Here is a 20,364-nt window from a genome sequence, read left to right as displayed (position 1 = left end):
CTGCTGTGAGCGCCCGACCCCCGCTACCCTGGTCTCGTTAGTATTAGGCTTTTCTTCGTACATTAAGAGTAACCGCCAGGAGGATTTCTCTGAGCGCTCCTGTCGTAGCTCTGCTAGAAAGGAAGCCAAATCAGGGGGAAAATGCCCGACCTCCGCCGCCGCCGGCGCCCCCAGCGCCGCCCGTAACCCCCTCGAACCGGCCCGCGGCCGTTGGGGCCGGCGCGGGGGGCGGGGTCTCATCCGGGGGCGGGGCTGCGGCTGGCGGCGCGACAGCGCCTCGCGAGTTCGCCGGAAGAGGCGTGGCTGCCGCTGCCGAGCGGCTGCGGAGAAGGCGGGGCAGGGGGCGGGGCTTTTGCGAAGGGGCGGGGCTCGGTGTGGGAGCGGTGATCGGTTGCGCGCGGCGCGGCGGTTTCCTCGGTAACGGCGCGAGCGGCGGCGGTTGGTGGCGGGCCGGGTCGGGCCGAGCCGGGCCGAGCCGGGCCGAGCCGAGCCTGGGTGACATCTTGCGGGCCGAGGTGTGTGCTGTGGCTGGGGGTGGGTGTGGGCGTCGCGGGGCGCCTGTGGCTCCACGCCGCCGGCTTGGCCTCTTGTGAGGGAGCGTAGGCGGGGACACCCCMGTCCTCCTCCTCCCCCCTCCCCAGCTGCCGGGCTGGAGCTGCTTGTCATCCCCAGAGGCTTCAGTCCCGCCGCCGTGGGAGAGGCAGAGAAGACCCATCCTTGAGGCCGTGCTGAGCAGCCGGGCCGCCTGTTCCTGGCACCCTAGGGGCTTCCCAACTCAGGCCCCAGGCGCTGCGTGGCTGCTGGCAGGCCCGGGGCTACTTTCCACTTGCTGTGGGAGTGGGGGAAAAAAGGACCTCTAGTCGGAGTTTTAAATGATGCTGCTTATGAAGGGCCTTCTTAGGGTGGTCCAGGCTGCCTTGGAAGCTCAACATTTAATGCAAATAATTATAAGTAACTTGGATTATTCAGATAAGGGAACTAAATGTAGCTGTAGTATGGTTTAGTTTGGAACGGACCTCTGGAGACTATCTGACCTGATCAGCTTCTCAAAAACTCCAAATACCCACAGTGTGTGTAGCACAGATTCTGATTTTTCACTGAAGCTTAGTGCTGATAACTGGGATAGCGGGTTGTGGTGCCTGGCTTAGCAGCTGTGAAAAGGAGCTGGAGGAATGCAGGCATCACTTGCAGGAACGTCTGCAGGGCCATGTGACTCACTTGGTGCTGTTCCACAGCCTGGTTAGTCACTGCTTTTTTAAATGCTTTACATGAGTAGTTTATCTTCCTCAGGAGTTTCACAGCCTGGTTAGTCACAGTGAGTATCAATCACTGATGCCTCAAACAAACTTAATTTAGATTACTGGTCCTGATGATGATGATGATGATTCATGGAGTTTGAGAACAAGTTACTCGACCAAACTCTATTTTAAATAATTTTAGGGTTTTTTAACATTATATATTGGTTAGTGTCATAGGATAAATATCAGTCAGCAAGAAAAAGATCTTATGTGCTTTAGATGCAAGTTATATGTGATAGCATCACCTGTCATGCCAGCTGAGTGCAAATCTGATTTCCAATGAAATTCCTGTTTCACGTAAATTGCTTTTCAAAATACTTATCTTTTGAACTAGGAGTATTTATTTAATTCCAGAGAGCTGATCTTTWCACCTGTAACTTCTTAGCTGAGGAGAAGCACAGAAGAAAAGGGGCAACTCATTGTATTGTTAAATAATAACTTTGCCAGTTGTTATGAAAGGCTACTAGAAAAATGTTAATGTTAGTTAATATGTTGCTAGAAACTGGTTTTGAAGAATGCATTTGGGGCTTTGGGATTAAAAGTGAAGTTCTTGGAAACATCCAAGTTCTTGCATTTTCTCCTCTTCCATTTAAGTCTGCAAGGTTTACTCCTTCTTTCCTGTGTGGTTGCCTCTTCTCATCTCCTTAATGGAGGAACATATGCGATCAGGGACATGGCATGCTCCTTTTTGGTCACTGTTTATACCCCTTTTTCTCAAGTTAGTTTGGCTTACTGAGAGAGACAGTGATTTTTCACACAGGCTAGATTATTTGGGCCTGGAAAAATGAAATGTAATCTCTGTTCTTTCTGAAGTCTTCCTTCAGCATCTTCCGGAATATTCTGTAGTCATCAACTTTTGATTAGCTGAAACTAGCATTTCTGCAGAAATTAGCAGTGCTTGTAGTTAAAAACTCTTCTAAAGCTTCTGCACTTGAGGTGGTGTGTTTTTGAAGAGCTGCTTTTCTGCTCAGCCATTTGACAGTTGAATGATCTCCCCGTTACAGGCTGGATCAACTCAGTGCTCCTAAGAACTGCTATTTTCCCCCTAGCAGTGATCACAAATCAGCTTGAAGTAAGGTACAGTTAAAGTCAATGTTTCCTATTGAAAAATTTTGTAATAAAATAACTTTATTTTGGAGAGTTTTTATCTTCCAGACTATAGGCAAGACTCTTGATCAAACTACAGGGTAGTATGCTTTGAGGCAGAATTTTGTCAGRTTAATTTGTTAATAAATGGTAAGCCTTAATCTGCTTTCAGAATTGTACATGTTTAAAAAGATGGGGGAAATAAAGTGAGTTAGAGAAAAAAAATCCTGATTTTTTTTTTTTTTACTATTTTTTAATTAAATTGGAGAATTGTAATAACTAATTTTAGGCTTGTGGGCAGGTAAAACTGTGTATAGCTGTTATGCACATAGCCACTCTAGAGTAATAAAAGCTTTAAAAGGATCTTTATATAAAAAAAAAGTTTCACACTGTAAGCAAAGGTGATGGTTTAAGTGACTAATTTCACTTTAAATATTTTAAACTAGTTTATATTAGAAGACGGTTAATCATTTTGTAGTTATTTAGTGAGACTAAAGAAGTGAGACATAATACTTTTCACTGATACTGTTTTTTTCATTTTCCCCTTCTGCTGTGATTTTAGGGGGTAAAGTTCACAGTCTGAGTTGTCCAGAGATGTGTATGTTTATTTCTATTAAAAAAAATCACAAAATTCCTCTAGCATTAATTAAATACTTCACTGAGTGTCACAAGTGTTTGTTTTCAGCTGTATGATTGTTGAAAGTATTTTTAGTGGTTATTATTCGGGATAGACAAGGGTTATCCTCCTTGTAAAACACGTTCAGTTAGGTACTGCAAGAGAACACATGATACAAGCTCCATCTCATGTGTTACTGCCAGGTAACTTCAATCAGACGGCYTCTGCGCAGGAGGAGCAGTTTGGCTTCCACATGACACGCTGCTCAGTGTTACATTGCCTGGCCTCATATCAGTTGAATCTGTTATGATCGGATTCTTTTTATAGTGAATGAGTTCCTAACTTACATGTGTTAATATCAGCCAAGATGTTACAGYTAGCATTTCAATTGAACTGACAAACTATATTTATTCTGATTTCAGTAAAATCATACAGCAAGTGCTAAAGAAGGCAATACTGTGTTGCTTTGTTATCTAAATTATGACTGACTGGATTTTTGACATTTCCAAATAAAATGTAATTGCTCTTTTTCAGTTCAGTGGACCATAAGGAGGTGTAATAGTTGTGCTGTGGAATGCCTAGAGTGATGCCAATATTGCTACCCAGRGAATCAAGGACATTGTGTTATATAGACAAGGCTATAAACAGACAATCTACTTTTGTATCAAGGCTTCTTCGCTATAATCAGCTTATGCTCCATTTGCTTAGTGTACCAGGCAAACCTGCTGTGACAGTACTTGTATAGCATCTTACTCATATCGTCTTTTTAAAAGTTTAAGGACTTCTTACCACATGCCCACCTACTGTGGTAGCGCTCCTGTATTTGTAACAGTCTTTAAACAGCTGTTCCCTTTTCTGATCTTCTGAACAACAGGTGATCTGTGTGTTTCAGCAAAAATTATGGGATTGTTTGACAAACTAGCAGGATGGCTTGGGCTGAAGAAAAAGGAGGTTCATGTTTTGTGCCTTGGTTTGGACAACAGTGGCAAAACAACAATCATAAATAAACTTAAACCTTCAAATGTAAGTAGCTTACTTAATTTACTGATAACTTTTTTACTGCAGAGTTGATGTTTATTTAAACTATTTTTGCAATTTTTGCATGCTGTTATACTAAATCTGACTATGGAAAAGATATGTAGAGCTTTTTGTTTTCATACAGTAGAAAAAATGTGTATTAAGAGTTCTGAACTAACTAAAGCTAAATGTAAGCATCCACATGTATATTACGGAAGCTAAAAACAACATTAATGTGGCAGTCTTTCTAAGATCCATAGTAAGGCTGAAATCAAAATCTGGAAATTTCATAAGTCACTTAAATGCTACAGGTTTGCAATTACAATTCCTGTGCCAAACATACTAGATGAATGAAGTTGTATAACAACCTGTCTTTGTCTACATTTATCATCTCTGCTGTGAGCTGTTACTGAGAAGTAATAAATGTATAATAAATAATAAAAATTGTAAATAATGGGAGATGCAAATTTAATGGTCAGTTCAGCATTTCAAAAGCAGGGTAACTTTCAAAGAAATACCACTTATACTTGCAGTTCATTCCTCCATTGATAGGTGTTTGTCAGGTYGCTAAGACTGCCTAGCATCCTGAGCAAAATCTAATGTAAGATTGCCTTGTTTTTGAGGAATTGTTGTAGCAATTGAAATTGTTTAAGGAATAAGAATRGATGAATTTTAGGGGCCATACTCAGAGACAGAGGCTTGTTCATTTCCATTATATGCATTTGAGATACTATGAATTCTGCAGTTTATATGAGGACACCGCTTTTGTTTGTTAACTTTCAATTAATTTTTTCTGTAGAGTACCAATGGGCATAGTTTAAAACTGAAACTTGGTAAAGAGCCTGCTATGTTCCCTTCCTAGGAATTATTCTTCCACTGAAAATTACATAGATTTATTAAACTACTTACTATCTGTTTCTAGTTGTTCGGAGGCAAAGGTACAATTTGGATCGGGCAAATATTTTTATGTATAGCTTTTTGAGACCTTCATTGTAGCAGTTTTTATGTCATGCCTTAAACAGCAAAGGATTCAGAACTAGGGTTGAACACTGACTTCAAGGTTTATCACAATGATGGGTATATGAGAAGGTCCGAAGAGAATTACTCAAAGTAAATACTTCATATTTCCTTTACTGTAAATCATGTAATGAGAATTTACTTCTGAATGTTTTCAATTAATATGATGTCACTTTGCATACCACTTGTGTAAGTCCTGCCCTTGCAAGACATGACAAACTTTCTAATGTGCAACAAATATCATTAGATCAGACTTGATGAAATTGCTTATTTTTAGAAAGTACAGTGCACAGATAATTTTGGGTTCTGGATCAACTCAGTGCTCCTAAGAACTGCTATTTTCCCCCTAGCAGTGAWACATTACTTGACTAGCAGCAAGAAGTATGTGCTTCCATTTTTCTCCATCAGCTTGCAGCTGCCTCTGTCAGGCCTGATGAATATATTTGAAATAAATGTTAAAGAGATAATACCTACTTCACACAAAATTGTCAGTAGAAGACAGGAACTGTTGGCAAAACTGTTTGATTGTTGAAATACCTTTTTTTTCACAATGAAGCTGCAGGTGAACAAACTAAGCTTATTTCAGTTGTATGCAAGAAGGAGTCAACTGCTTATAGATAATGTTTGTAATAAGAGACTCTAGAAAGTCTGTAGAAGGTTTGTGTRTTACTTTGTCAGACAGCTTTATAATCTATGGAATGTGACCTTTCTCCCTGCTCAGTACCATTGCTTCTTGAAGAAGGTGTTTTGTGGTACCAACTTACTGATGATTTGCATTGCTAGCTCAACAATAAGCCTGGTTATCAGCCACATCTATTAATAATCTTGTGTATTTTGGCCTTTCCACTCTGATAAATGGTGATTTCTTGTAGTGATCTGATAGTTTGAATAGAACTGCAGTTAGGCCATTGTGTAATCTCTGCTGTGCGCTTCCTAGTGTCAAGAGTTCTCTGGCCATACTCCTGCCAACAGGCTAATCTAGTCTGCTGATAGAAGTATGCTCTCTTGTATCCAGGAGGCTTGGGGTACTACACAGTTTTGTTTGGGCTGACATTGTATTCTCCAGAGTACCAAAATAYTTTGAACTTTGATGTCAGTCATAACTCTTCAAGCTGTCATATTCCATATTGACATATCTCATTTTTTTCGTAGGTACTATACATGTGTACACACATGTTCTAATGTAAGAGGCAGGGATTTCACTCTTAAGGCTGAAATGTCTTCAACCCTTAGCTTTTGTCCAATAGTATCCACCACTTTTTTTCTAGAAAATAACAAACCTTGATTTTGAATTGTGGTACTTCTCTGAGAATTTATTTAATATACAGTATCTGGATTTCTAGAGAGTTTTTGTATTGCACGGAGTGCACAAAGTTTGGGAAAAAAACAGATGTATAATGTTTCATGTTTCCCATAGATTTCAATAGTTGTATTTTCTAACTTGATTTTAAGATACATACTTTCTTTCCTTTAAAGGCTCAAACTCAGGACATAGTTCCAACAATAGGATTCAGTATAGAGAAATTCAAGACGTCCAGGTAATATGGCTTCTTTCATTTGTCCACTTTAACAGTAAACCTGAATATGCACGTAATTGGATTGCTTTCCCCTTTCAGCGTCACGTAACTGAGTATAATGTGTAGCAGTATAATAGAATGTCACGCAGTTTGCTGTTTGAAATGTTGGAGTCCTAATCATGATTCAGGAGTGGCAGTGTTAGAACATGTTATCTGGTGCTGTAACACTGTGTGTGTGAAAACACAGATAGTTTTGCAATGGTGGGTATAAGCATCTGATTTCCCAAATAATTTGAGAATCGGGCGCTTCTACAGGCTTGAGGAGAGGGAATTGCTTGGATAGTATACTGTTCGATTAAGTACTGTCACTGGAGAGACTCTGAAGAGATTGTGGTCTAATCTCATTAAATGAAAAATAGTGGTTACAACCTTCGTAGTATAAAAATGGCAGGGGTGAAGGTCAGGAAAAGGAGGAGGAAATTATTATTTGAATAAAGGCTAAGCTATAAGGAAAGCTACAATACATAAGTGGCAAGTGATGAGAGAAAGACATGTGAAGGAGATGATAATAGATGCTATTTTTATTTTGTAATTTTCACAATATGTTTTTAGTGGATGCAGTCAGGCTTCAAACCAAGCAGCATGCCCCACTGGATGAGAGATCTGCAAGAAAATGTTTTTTTCCTTGACATGACACATGGAATTGATAAGTTTCATATTTTTATAGGAGGCTGAAATCTGTAGTTTCTCTCAGTAAAGTATGTGAGATCGGTTTTGGGCTTTGCTATGTTAGAATGCTATGTTATATTGCTTTCYGTTATTCTGATTCTGTTATAGGAGAGATGACCTGCAAATACACAGTGTAGAATGATTGAAAAAAAAAAAAAACCTTCATAAATCTTATATTACAATCAAAACATTATTTGGGAGTTACTAGGAACTTTGCATGTCAGGGCAGCTATTCTAGAATCAAGTAACRTTTGAATTTAGAGTGGAACTGTTGTTTTGAGAAAGCTTTCTTTTGGGATTGTATTGTGTTTAGCCCTTAGGTGAAATCTCAAACCTGCAAAGACTACCCTATGTAGCCGGGTCACTGTTATTATCAGGTTGTGATGGTTTTTTGAAGGTGGAGTGGGGTTTTAAAAATCTTTTTTAAACCTACAGAAGCCTTTGGATGCTGTTAGTGTCTGTCAAGGAGTAGAGTTTAAGACCTACTGATCTAATGATTTTGGGTCATGGGTCTCCTGAATTTTATTTGCTCAGTGTTATAAACAATATTATATACTTATGTCATAACAAGAGAGGCTGAATGAGGTTATTTCCTATGTGATTTACCTTTTTATAATAAATTTAGTTCTTTTATGCAGAAAATATGCAAACAGTATGTAAATTTTCCATTGTGAAATCTTTCTATAGAAAGATCACAAAGCTGGATAGGATAGTTTGAAGTACCAAAGTTCCTTTTGAAATCTTCTCTATTTGATTAGATTTAAAGCCGATCATGGGGTTTTGGTGGTTTTTGGTTTCTTTTTCCTGTCAAGATAACAGAAAATACTTTTGTTTGCAGTTTTGTTCTTTGTTTCTATGCCTCATTCACTTTTCTTTGCAGTTTGTCTTTCACAGTGTTTGATATGTCAGGCCAAGGCAGGTACAGAAACCTCTGGGAACACTACTACAAGTAAGCGTGTTATTTATTTTAAAACATTGCTGTTCAAATTAGCTAACATCTACATTATTTAAGCAAAGTGCGATAATATCTAGTGGTTAGAAGTGATTCGGAAAAGACTTATGGACTATGTTGTACTGGAGATCGTTCTAGATGATCACAACTTCTCTTTCTGATCCAAAAAAATGAAATTTTTGATATGCAGTTAACTRGCATACTTCTAGGGACTTCCTGTTAACTCAAATTTTGAACATACTAGAGATGAGATGTAAATGTTAAAACCAAAAAATTGTAAGAAACCACGAAGGTAAGCTGGGTATCTTATCTTTCTGTTCCTCTATATATATGTGACTTAGGACCCTAAAGATGTTGACCARTGGCTGAGATTTTTTAAAAGGGAAGTGAGTAGTCTCAGAGAATGAGGCACATGTAAGTAAGAACCCAACCAAATATTCTTAGATGTTATTTATTAAGCAGGATATTCACTGTACTTCTACAAACAAGACAATATAATGTTATGTAGACCTCCACCCCCTTTTTCTTTTCTAATGAAACTTGAAGCTTCTTTTTCCTTATTTCATTGTTATTGTCTAGAAATATCTGTTGCTGGCCTAAGTAGGGTGAATGGCACAGTAAACCACACAGAAATAGCTTGAGTTCTCTATCTTGAAAATTTTAATACGATGCCTGTTTCATGTGGTAGTGTTAACTTTTACTCTGAAGTCTGTCATCTTCTTTCCCTGCAGAAATGCATTAGTATGAAAATCTGTTGTGTGAGCAAGAGATTTTCAGAGTTGTTCGCGAGTGTTGGATGCGCATTCCCCAAAAYTTCATTTGGATTTCAGTGACTGATTCCCTTAAGCTGCTCCTAAAATGCTAGTCAAGTGCTTCATARGAAAATCATTTTTCTGCCTCTTGTGTTTAATGCAGTGACTTATCCCTTGCGTGCCATAAACTGCTTTCATCATGTTTATGGATTTCTAAAAGGGAGTTTCTTGGGTAATAGAGTGAAATGTGCAGTTGTGTCCACTTTTGTTTCTGATCCAGTGCCGTAGTCAAATATTTTAGATTTAACTTAGCTAAACATAATATAGAAATAATGATGTACTATSTTTTGGTTATAAAGTTAAGCAAAATTTAGTTTTGCAAAAAGAGCAAAATGGGAATTAGATCTTATTAAATATTTGTGTGTAAGCAGGTGCTTTGGAGCACTTGAAGCTTTTCTCCTGTTTAGCTTGGAACTACATTTTAGGATGTTCTCAAAGTATGCATGTCTTAAATATTTTTAAGATTATATTGTGTTTCTGCTCTGTCATATATTTGCAGTTGTTTTGGGGTAGCATATGTATATGTATGTTAGAACCCTTGATTTCTCAATAGAAATTATGTCTGCTCATAAAAATTACTTAGACATTCTCAGCTAATATGCACAAGCTGTATTTACAATTTAAGTTCTTCTGTCCTGTACCTCAAAACAGAATGAGCCTTTTCATACAATCTTAGGCTGGTCGAGTTATTTCTGTTTTTCAGTAGGTCTAGAATTGTTTCTTACCAAAATACGAAGGTGGGTGGTGCTGGGGGGGGGGGGGTGAGACTGCATCAGTAATGTTCTCTTTTGGAAATGCAGAATGAAGGAGAAATACGTATTTGTATGTATTAAGCAATGAAAAATATTTTTTGTGGATCTTTGACTAAACCAGATAAACTTGGAACATCTCATAAAATACCAATAATATCCTGAAATCATGAGTTGAATAGCATCTCTAGGTATTTCATCTGCTGTCATATCACCAAGCAAAATGTGTTAATGATTTGAAGTAGTTTAAAGTTTTCGCATGTGTTATTCAAAACAAAAAATATGATACTATTTTGTGCAGACTTCTGTCAAGTTTAAATTAGTCTGCATATACCAATTTCTTAAATGACTGTGGATGTCCTGCTTTTCTAGAAGGGTAATTGAGCTTCATCTAAACAAACTTGGTCTTAATTTAAAAACTAATGGATTCTGATAGAAACATAACTTTTGAGGTTTTCTTTGTATGTTTCATCACACCACATCAGCATTGCAGTTAATTACATTTCAGAGTTTAGTTTTCTGCCTCTTTARTGAAATCAAGGTTTTCTTAAGGGTCTGTGTAGATTGAATTTTATAGAAGTTAAAAAATTAGCAACCTCATGTCTGAGATCAAATTTGTGCTGGTAACCAAAAGGGTGAATTTCAGAAATAGGCCTAGATTCATGTATTAGTGGCAAATAACAGCAAGAGTTAGAGGAAAAAGTCAGACTTGTTTGCTTTTTTTTGGTGTTTCTTCTGAAGCCTTTTCTTAATCAAAGTTTGAGAGAACCTATAATTTGCCTCTTTGCTCTTTTTATGTTATGCAGAGATGGCCAAGCCATTATTTTTGTCATTGATAGCAGTGACAAATTAAGAATGGTTGTGGCCAAAGAAGAACTTGACACCCTTCTGAATCATCCAGGTGAGGAGGCTTTTTTTCCCCCCCTTCTCTCTCCATATTTCTTATCTTGTCTTAAGAAAAACCCTTCTTATCTGGCATGTTCTGCATGATGAGTATTTTACAAATATTTTAGCCGTTCATGAATACTCCAGTAAGTATGATAGTCTTGGATAGCTGTTCACACCTATTCAGATTTACAGTCTGATCATAGGCCAGTGGGCTACATTATGAGTTGGATAGGTCCCTTATTAGTCACTGTAGACCAAAAGTTATGTTGTTTTGAGAAAGTGTAAATTTTGACACTGAAATTAGAGAGCTTGTACACAGTCGCTAGCAAATACAAAAAGGTTTTCCAAGATAACTGTTAATCTGTTTAATATAACTTTTTAATTCTTTTTTTCATTGCCATTGTTATGTTTCTAATGTGTTTTTTTTTTAATTAGCTTGTAGCCAGATATAAGGATGGATCAATATACCAATCAGTTTCAATTTCCTGTAGGGTACATGGGATAAAAAAGGATATGAGAGGAATTATTATGAGGGGTGAGGGGTTTGGTTTTAGGGTTGTTCTTTACTTGAGGTTACTTTAAAAAAAAAAAAAAAAAAAAAGTAGTTTTGAGATTGATTGACTTTTCCTTTATTTCTCCTCCCATATGGTCAGTGTTGTTGCAATTGAATTCTGTTTGTAAGCATTACACAATTTTCAATTTGACTTTCAGCACGTTAGACAGTTAGGAGGTGAGAACTGCTGTAATAATGAGCTGATTTGTTATAAGGCAAGTGAAAATGTTAGGAACGAGAATATGAATGGTTAGGTGTATAGTTTTTATTTAGATATTAATAGACTATTAATGCTGATACAGTGCCATCTAGTTCTGAAAGATCATGGTTATAGCTACCTCATATGTTTCTTGGTATCAGGAAAGGGCAGTTTTGCATTTTTGCTGAGGTAGCTCAGTTCAAATGTAGCCATAGTGTTCCTGTTTCATCATTTTGGATATTGGTAGGTCTTAATACTAGAACYAAAGCGAATGAAAAATCTTCTGGTAGTTAGTAATGCTTGACTAAAACAGATGTTAACACAGTCTATAGTTATTTTACTACTACAGCAATACTTTCATTTACATTACTGTTCTGCCCTTCCCCTCATACAGCCTGCTTTTCCCCCTTCTATCCTTCTGCCTCTGTGGGCCTCCTAGAGTGGTTAAACTTACATGTTTACTTAAGAAAAACTTAGATTTAAATGGATGGTGGATAACAGCCTTGAGTCAGTTCCTGGATTTGAAAATCTTAGCAATCCTGCAGTAAAACAAAGTTTCATCTGTTTTTGCCAGACTTCGCATGAAGTGGTCAGGTGAAAGGGAATGATCAAAAGGTATTGTGATACATTGCATTAATAGTGTTAGAAGTTGTACTTGCTGGGTCTGTTTTATGAATCAGAACTGTAAATTATTTTACTTACGTAAGCGGAAAACATTTACAAATAATGGGCTGTTTAATGATTACTGTTAAAATTTTAATTGTTTATCTAAACTTTATTTTTCAGCGTTTTGCAGGATGATAGTCCTTAAATTCCTTGTTTAGATAGGGACTCTTGGGTCACTTGACCTTTAGAAGCACATGCTTCTAAAATAACCTCCAATTGCTATGAATTTGAAATTCTTCATATAAAATTAGACATATCTTTAGTGCCTGGGGTTTTAGTTAATTTAGTTTAATGTGTTAACTCTTTAACTATTTTCAACTAGAAAATGCTGGCTTTATGTTARTGACTGTGGGAAAAGCAGGAGAGGAAAAGCACTGTGTAGCTGCAGTAGGAAATTGTGTCTGTGGAAATATCTGAYCTTCGGTTTATTGTACAAACATCTTTAAAAGAACATTTATGAGTCTATGTAAATACATTTTTTACCTCATTTTAATTGCTTTAAGAAATGCTGAAAAATCCTTAATTAACTCAGCTATTTGCATATGCGATGTAAACTGATCTCTGTTTTTAATACATCCATAAACTGCAACCTGTGGGTATCAGAGTTAATTTAAGTATACCTARTTGCTCTAGGACTTTCAGTCGAGAAACAAAAAACCTATTCAACTGTGAAACCAAAACAGAGATTTCATGATGTAGTTTGAAGCCTTTGGTTTGTGTTAGAGGATGTCAGGAAAAAAAATAGCTCCTGGTAGGGTAGACAGTTGCAAAAATTGTTAGCCTTTTGGTAAGCACTYATGATCTCTGTGTATACGTACTGATGTGTTATCTTCACCTGTTACATGGAAAGGTTGAGTAGAGGGATTTGAAAAGGAGAAAATTAAGAAGTCAAACCACTTCAGCAATGAAGGAGGGTCCCTCACYACCACAGCAAAAGTAGCTGGTGTATGTTTGAAGTTCTTAAATAGGTCCCTGGCTTCTCTCCTATGTGAGATAACCTTTTCTTGAATAACTTGGAGTTTGTTGTTCACTTCTGAATTTTACTATTTCAAAAGAATTTGTAGGTCAATTGTCATSACAATTTTTTTTTAATTTCTTTTCCTGTGAAGATTGATAAACTCAAATTTAGACTTTGTTGTTTGATCCTGTAGTTCATCTGGTATGCTAGGAATTAACAGTATAGCAAGATCCTTGCTTTGATTGGTGGTTTCTGCTTCTAACTGAGAACTGCTTCTGGAAAAGAAACCTTTGATCAAATGAAGATGGGCTAATGGGTGTCCAGAGGTTTGGATGTGGTTTGGTGGTTCTGTGTATGTTTGTTTGTTTACTTTTCTTAAAAAAAAAAAAAAAGTTCACGGAATTAAAAAACAAATAAGGGACACTGTTCAGGATATTAAAGGATCATTTAGACTGTCYTATGCAACGCTATTGCAAGGATATGAATAAACACAAATTGTTTTTCTGTACATTTTAAATGCCCAGTCATCACTAAACAGTGATGGGTAATATTTGTAGGCAGCTGTTTGATCTCCTATTCCCCAACGTGACCAGCAATTTACACCTACAGCTTTAAATGTACATATAAGGTGGGGGGAGAGGGAGGTGGAGGATCCCAAGGCCTGCTAGAAATTTTATGAGCAATCTTGAAGTATGCATCAGAGGCCACATGACMCAACAGTGTGCATCTTGTTAGGATACAGCCTTCAAAGAACTGCAATTACAGGTGAGCAAAATATCCTCTTTTACTGTTTGTGGTTTATTACTTGCAGAGATTAGTAAGTGTTGCATAATGTTATGGTTGTTTTGCTTATGCCTAGATATTAAGCACCGTCGACTGCCTATTCTGTTCTTTGCTAACAAGATGGACCTCCGAGATGCAATATCATCTGTGAAAGTATCTCAGCTATTGTCATTAGAAAACATCAAAGACAAACCCTGGCATATCTGGTAAATTACTTTTTCTAGCCTTTTATTGATTTTAATTTGTACGTTCATATTTTGGCTCTTTCATGCCACTCTATTATGTAACATAAATCCTATGCTGTCATGGGAACAGTAATAACATTACAGCACTTGCTATGAAATGTATTTTAAAAGAACAATGCAATCATGTAGGGTTTGAATGGAAAAATTTCACAAGAAAACTGTAACCCAAAAATAATGAAATTGAGGAGAAATCAAGAAGCGGCATCCTCATTGGAAGAATAGTTGCTGTTGTCATTGCTGGGAAGCTGAACAGAATTGTTATGAGAATGTTGCTATTAGTCTTGCAGGATTCAGACTATCAATGATATTATATAGGATTTCTAATATAGAATTTCTAATAGAAATATCTATTAGAATTGGGTTTCTCCACTCCTTGAACACCCTAGTAAAACACATAGGGATGAGAAGACACYTAGTAAACTGTTCTTGTGTAATACATAAGATAGTACATAGATAGATAAGATACATAGTACTGCTTAATGTTTTAGAGTTTTTTTTTTTTTTTTGAATTGTATGAACAAGTGGGTTGTTTTCTTTGTATGAAAGCTTACATTCTTCAGAAATAGTTTTTAAGCAAGTCTTCGCAAGGAAAAACTTTGCTTTTTACGGTGTGTTTTATAGTATTCCTATTTTTGCCTTTGTTAAAATGTTCAGTTATTGTAAATATATGGGAAAAAAGCAGCAGCTAAATGCTGCTAAAAAATGAAATTTTCATTTTAGGCACTTTGGTATTAAACCTGATGACCTGGGTGTTATTTTGGGATTATTACTTTTTTGTGCTCAAAATTGTCAAAAATTATCTATATGAATTCTCAAGCTCCTTGGGACATAATTTTATAGATAATAATAATAACAGTCCAGATTCACTACTGTGCTAATTTTCATAAGTTGCAGAAAGAGGGGGCCTTAGGTGGTTATGCCTCTGATTCTCGGAGTAGACTCACTGTTCTCAGTGTAGCCTAATGTAGCGCCTGTAGTCCCAGGGCAGATGTGAGGATGAAGTATGCACTGCACTTTCTTCCTCTTTTATTCCAACAACCTCTCTGTATAGGAGCTGGGTAAGAAGAGAGAAGGTACTGCTTCATCACTGTTATCATAGGTAGTAGAAATGTCCTTTATAGTGCTGTCTACAGAGGTTATTACCTCAGTACACCTGCAGTRGAACAGTGTGGCTGTCTTAGGTAGGAGCTCTTCTAGGACTGCTCACCTGGTTTTAGAGATAATTCCTCTGCCTTGAAACTGGAATAGTTACTCAAAAATGAAACAGATCACATCTTGGAATGGTGTTGTCATGCTGGGCAGGTACAATAGAATATCTAATTACAAAAGCTGCTTCTCCATCTGAAGAAAACTTTAGTAAACTGTACGTGATGCTGTGTTGCAATTCTGTGAATTATAGGGGTGTGTGTGTATATATATTTTATATGAATACGCATTACACATACACATGTAAGTATATATAAGTGTGTGTGTGTATATATATATATATATAAAAGTATATACTTTATATATAAGTATAAAGTGTGTGTGTGTGTGTGTATATATGTATATAAAGACTCCACTAAAACTGGTTTATTTGCAATATTTTCATAAGCTGATTTGCTCCTTTTAGTGCCAGTGATGCTCTCAAGGGGGAAGGATTACAAGAAGGTGTGGATTGGCTTCAAGGTATATCATACCTACTTTTCTTGCTATATTTTAGTGTCATTAAACTCTTTGATTTTGTAAGGTTTTTTTTCTTTATTACTTCCTTTGTTTTCTATCTGTCCACTTCTGCTTCAGATCAAATCACACAGTGAGTACCGATGTTATATTTGATATTTGGCTTTCATTCATCTCCTAAACATACACAAAAAGATCACGTCGGTTTCTCTGACAAGAGTGTGTACAGTGAAAAATGAACACACGCTCTTGGGAGCAGTGTAACACTGATTCCTATAGACAATAATAATACAAGCTGCTCCTGAACTTCAATTTATTGTTGTGGTAGATCAGTCTGTTCTTTGATTTATTCTTACCATTCTGTCCCAATTTTTCTTATTTTATTATTTGTGCACCTTGAAATGGTGAATAAGCAAGCTGGAAAAATAGCCTGAGGATATGTGGATAACCATACTGTTTTTCATCCTAAGTTTTTAAATCTAGTGCCAAAATAAGAACAAGTTATGTTATATGGATTGTAGCATATTCAGATACTCATAACTGCATAGAAAACATCAGATCCAGGTTAGAGCATATGTTACATATGCTTTTCTAACTACAAACTTCATATGGGTGCTRTGTACTTCCATATTTGTATTATTGATCAAGACTTGATCTCTTTTGTCTTCCCAGGTATTGCTAGATGCATAGAATAGTGAAGTTTGATGTTGTTTTGGTAGATCTGTTTTAATTTTAGCTTCCTCAGTGTAATGTGCTAGCTGAAATTGTGATTGTATTAGATGATGTAGTATACTTTGAATCTGAGAACAGTGTTGCGGGAGACAGTTTATCTACCTGGTGTTGTCTTTTCTGTAGAAGCCACTAGATGTCAGTAATGTTCTGGAATCAGTGCAGCTAAAATTAAGTTTTCTTCAAATGCCAGTAAATAATACCTAGCATTGTATGTGATTAACATTATCTCCACTTATCCAGGGATACCAGTGTCCATTCTACTTAGAATTCTTACTGCTAATTACAAAGAGAGGGTTTATTACTTTATTACACCATACTGAAACATCTGGTTATGCTTTCAGAGGAAGGGGAACTAGCCAAAAATTAGTATTTGCAGAGAGGTTTACCTCCTCACGGAAGGAGAGGTATATCCTCCACCATGTAAACTTTTATGTGATGGAAAACAACAACTTACTACTGAGTTTCGTTCCCTTCTGGATTCTATCACAGAAGACAAATCTCAAATCACACACTTTTTCCTAATTTTAGGGATTTGTGTCATCATTTGCATTATCTTCTTCTGATCTCCAGGGTCTCCTCTCATCTTTGAGGAAACTTACAAAGGGCATTCAGTCCTCTTTTGGAGCTGATGATTTTGTATATAGTTTCAAGCTAAAGGGATCTCAAATGCTCGTCAAAATATTTTGTCAGAAAATATTTAACTAAGCTGTTAATGTGTAGTTTGAAGCATCACTACTCAGTTCTTCTGCTGTTATTAATTTAGCTCTTTGTAATTATTCACTTTCAGAGCTGAGAATTCTTCATGGATGAGTTTTACCTAAAAGAGTTCCTTTTAATTCCCTGTTTGAGTGCCTTCAGAGAAAGTTTAGKGACTTGGGGCTTAAACTGGATTGTTGCCTAAGCATGCATAGTTTGGTAGTTATACTTTTAATGGACTGAGACGTCAGGGGTTTTTGTTTTGGATTTTTTATTGTTGTTGTTTTTCAGGAATGAATTTCTACTACCATTCTCYGATCAATTTTAAGAATGCTGCAGGGATGGGGGGGGGGTGGAATTTGGAAACCACAGCCCTAGGTTATATCACTCCCTAAATCACAGTGTATGGGTGTCATAAACACTTCAGTTGTGGAGGAGTTACCTGTTTAATGAATGTACTTTCCTTATAAACAGTCATGCATTAAGTAGGTACTTTTTTCAGACCCCTTATAGGTAATCCACTGATTTTTGGGAGGGGAATAAGGTGTTGCCTTTTCCCTTTAGCAAATACTGAGTTAATAAAGCAGTGTACTGCTTTCCGCATTTTGCACTAAGGGTATACTATTCTGTTAGTATATTTATGCTAACTAAGGAAATATCTGAAGCTTAATTTAGAAGTAGCAATCAGGCAACAGTGTAGAGAAGTGTGGTCACTGAGAGCAAGGATGTTTTGAAGTGAACTGTGCAGGAGCAAAATTTAAATCCTTTAGCATTCATAGCTGTTGAGGAGCTTAAGTTCTTGTATAGTCACACAGAAGCTGAAACGCATAGAAGGAATTGAAATGTGTACTTCATAACTGTCAGCCTCATTCTCATCAGTGTTACTTTGTAACCGTAAAAAAAAAAAGTTAAAGTTAGTTCTGATGAAGATTTTTCCTATTTTAATTGGCAACTTTGGGGGGAAAGTTGCTTGGCTATGGAGGAAATTCAGAAATAGATGAAAGAACAAGTTGGATGTTTTCAAAAAGTGAAATGTAGCAAGAATTAATCTTCCTTGTTTTTAAGACTAACTCTTTCTTTTTATTACCAGATCAGATCCAAGCAATGAAGACGTGAGAGGTCAATAAAAGATGCCGTTGTCTTATAAACTCTTATCAGTAGATGTACAAGCCTCTTAGAAAGGAAGAAAGATTTAAAGAAAACAAGTTCAGCTAAATATTCTGTGTTCTTTTGTTTTCTTTTAGTATCTCTAAGTAACTGAGCCTTTTAGAAAACATAGCACCTTAGGTATGCACATCCATGCWTTAAATTGAATCTTGTGACTGGAGAGCATATTAGAAAAACAAAAAAAMCCCACTGTTTGTTAACAGTAAGCATCTGCAATCATTTGAATTTTAGGTGATAATTATGTCCTCTAAATATCCAAAAGTATTCCTCTAGTTTTTTGATACATCTTTTGACAAAACAAGAATATTAATTTTCCAGAGGGTGAGTAATAACACCTTCTAAAATAAGCCTGCATGAGGTTCCTAAAAATGGGCACCTAAAATCAGCAGGTGTTTCTGGAATTTTTTACCATATACTTTGATGCTGGTTTTTTTTAGTAATAGTCTAATATAGGGTACTAGAAGAATATTTTGATTGAAGATAAAATGATTCAAATATGAAATGTATTTGTTATAAATGATTGCGGATGTTTTTAAAGAACTGCTTATAATGAAATTTTTCAATTGTGTTTGTGATGTGCCAGTTATATTTGCATTCCTATCAATAAAACCTTAAGTTTAAAAAAAAATGACGTATATATGARTATGTTCGGTGATGGTCTTGCTATCATAGATATTTTTTCATTTTAGTTAGCTTCATTTGGAATTTATTTGGCCATCTTCCACTGGTTTTATCACAGTACAGAATTCTGTTTCCAAATCTCTTGCCTCGAGCTTTGTTTGAACTGCATAGATTTGTTACGCTTCCTGATAAGCAAGACTGCTATTCCAAATATTTAGTGAAAATATGGTTGAAAGTTGTATTTTGGGAACGCGGTTAAGGGACAATTCACTAGATCACTAATATGGAGTATGTCTTATACTTCTGTTGTGTGTGAAAACTATTCTACTTTCAAGAATGATTTTCTGTAAACTTTTTATCTTCAAAGATGCAGTCTAGGTAACGAATTAAGGGGCTGCTAAGAATTTTATTTTTATACTGCCACCTCTTGCTCTTTTTTTTCCATCTCACTCTGTCCAAGAAAGTAAGTCTAGCAGTGGGAATGATAAAGACTGTATTTAACTGAGTGACTAGCTGGCTCTTGTGGGAGATGTAGTATGTTGGTCTTGCAAATATTTTTTTCCCCTTGCTAACATACAAAACACAAATGCCCTGAAAGCCTGCTTTCTAGATCTCACTTAATAGAGGAATATTTAGAGCACAGGGAACTGCTTGAAATGGTAGAACAGCTTCTACATGCTTTCARTTAAATCATTATTAAACTGTTAAAATTAACTCTTTCTCTTTGCCAGAGGGAACAAAGTCTTACTGTAAGATCTTTCTTGTAGGATGCTTTAAATCTAATGTTTCTGTTTGTCACGAAAATACTAATGCTTCCAGTCCCTTACCATGATATCTTTGGTCTTCTCTCAATTCTGAATTTATAAATGTCTGTAAAATGAAATAGTMCTGATTTTCTGAGTGTGGATTTTTTTTTAACTCTGAATTCTGTGGCAGATGACGTTCTGATTTATTTTGCATTCGATAATATGTTAACAAGAATGATATTTGTTGGAAACACAGTTTTTTTCAGTATAAATATTTTGTAATTATTTTGGTTCRCTTAGATATTTTAATTGAATATTTAATTTGAAGTTGGCATTATTTTTGTCTATCAAAGCAAATACTTAAGTTCTTATATAAAAGATCTAGCTATCTTTCTGACTTTCTTGAATAAAAATGTTTCTGAATTTGGACCTTGATGGCTTCCTGACTATTTAATGCCATATTGGAGCAAAGTACTGTTTATCATATGGACCGCCTTTATGGGCATGTTCCTATCATGGCAACCTGTTTGAACCTACTGCCTTGTTCATCTCTTACCTACCAGTCTAAGGAAATATCCTGTTATCTTTTACTTTTTGCTTCCCAGTGCAGTTAGTAAGCCCTTTGAAAACAGCAGGTAGTTATATTGATTATCGT

At 36.5% G+C, this 20,364-nt stretch overlaps 1 protein-coding gene across 4 annotated transcripts; it reads left to right on the top strand.

The window, feature by feature from the left end:
* The first annotated feature begins 366 nt into the window (after positions 1 to 366).
* Positions 367 to 20,027, top strand: ARL6 (ARF like GTPase 6). 4 transcript variants are annotated; one of them, XM_085322993.1, is made up of 9 exons: positions 367 to 515; positions 2,303 to 2,375; positions 3,893 to 4,023; positions 6,511 to 6,572; positions 8,161 to 8,229; positions 10,600 to 10,694; positions 13,917 to 14,046; positions 15,698 to 15,753; positions 18,266 to 20,027. In XM_085322993.1, exons 3-9 carry the CDS (start codon positions 3,901 to 3,903, stop codon positions 18,289 to 18,291), a joined length of 561 nt encoding a protein of 186 aa, XP_085179119.1. In that variant the 5' UTR covers positions 367 to 515; positions 2,303 to 2,375; positions 3,893 to 3,900; the 3' UTR covers positions 18,292 to 20,027. The 4 variants fall into 4 exon arrangements, with proteins under 4 accessions (XP_085179119.1, XP_085179118.1, XP_085179120.1 ...); XM_085322992.1 differs by having other exon boundaries at positions 3,875 to 4,023; positions 18,266 to 20,026; XM_085322994.1 differs by lacking the exon at positions 2,303 to 2,375.
* The last annotated feature ends 337 nt before the right edge of the window (positions 20,028 to 20,364 follow it).

The sequence above is a fragment of the Rhea americana genome, unplaced genomic scaffold, assembly GCF_003343005.1.
Source record: "Rhea americana isolate MKP2758 unplaced genomic scaffold, rheAme1 scaffold_81, whole genome shotgun sequence".
NCBI lineage: Eukaryota > Metazoa > Chordata > Aves > Rheiformes > Rheidae > Rhea > Rhea americana.
The sequence above is the reverse complement of the archived record's forward strand: the minus strand, read 5'-3'. Positions and strand labels throughout refer to the sequence as shown.

Bases quoted from the DNA above. Each gene is read 5' to 3' on its own strand.
- ARL6 (XM_085322994.1), top strand. From the start codon at position 3,901: ATGGGATTGTTTGACAAACTAGCAGGATGGCTTGGGCTGAAGAAAAAG. The intron at 4,024-6,510 runs GTAAGTAGCTTA...TTTCCTTTAAAG, and splicing joins ATAAACTTAAACCTTCAAAT to GCTCAAACTCAGGACATAGT. The intron at 14,047-15,697 runs GTAAATTACTTT...TGCTCCTTTTAG, and splicing joins GACAAACCCTGGCATATCTG to TGCCAGTGATGCTCTCAAGG.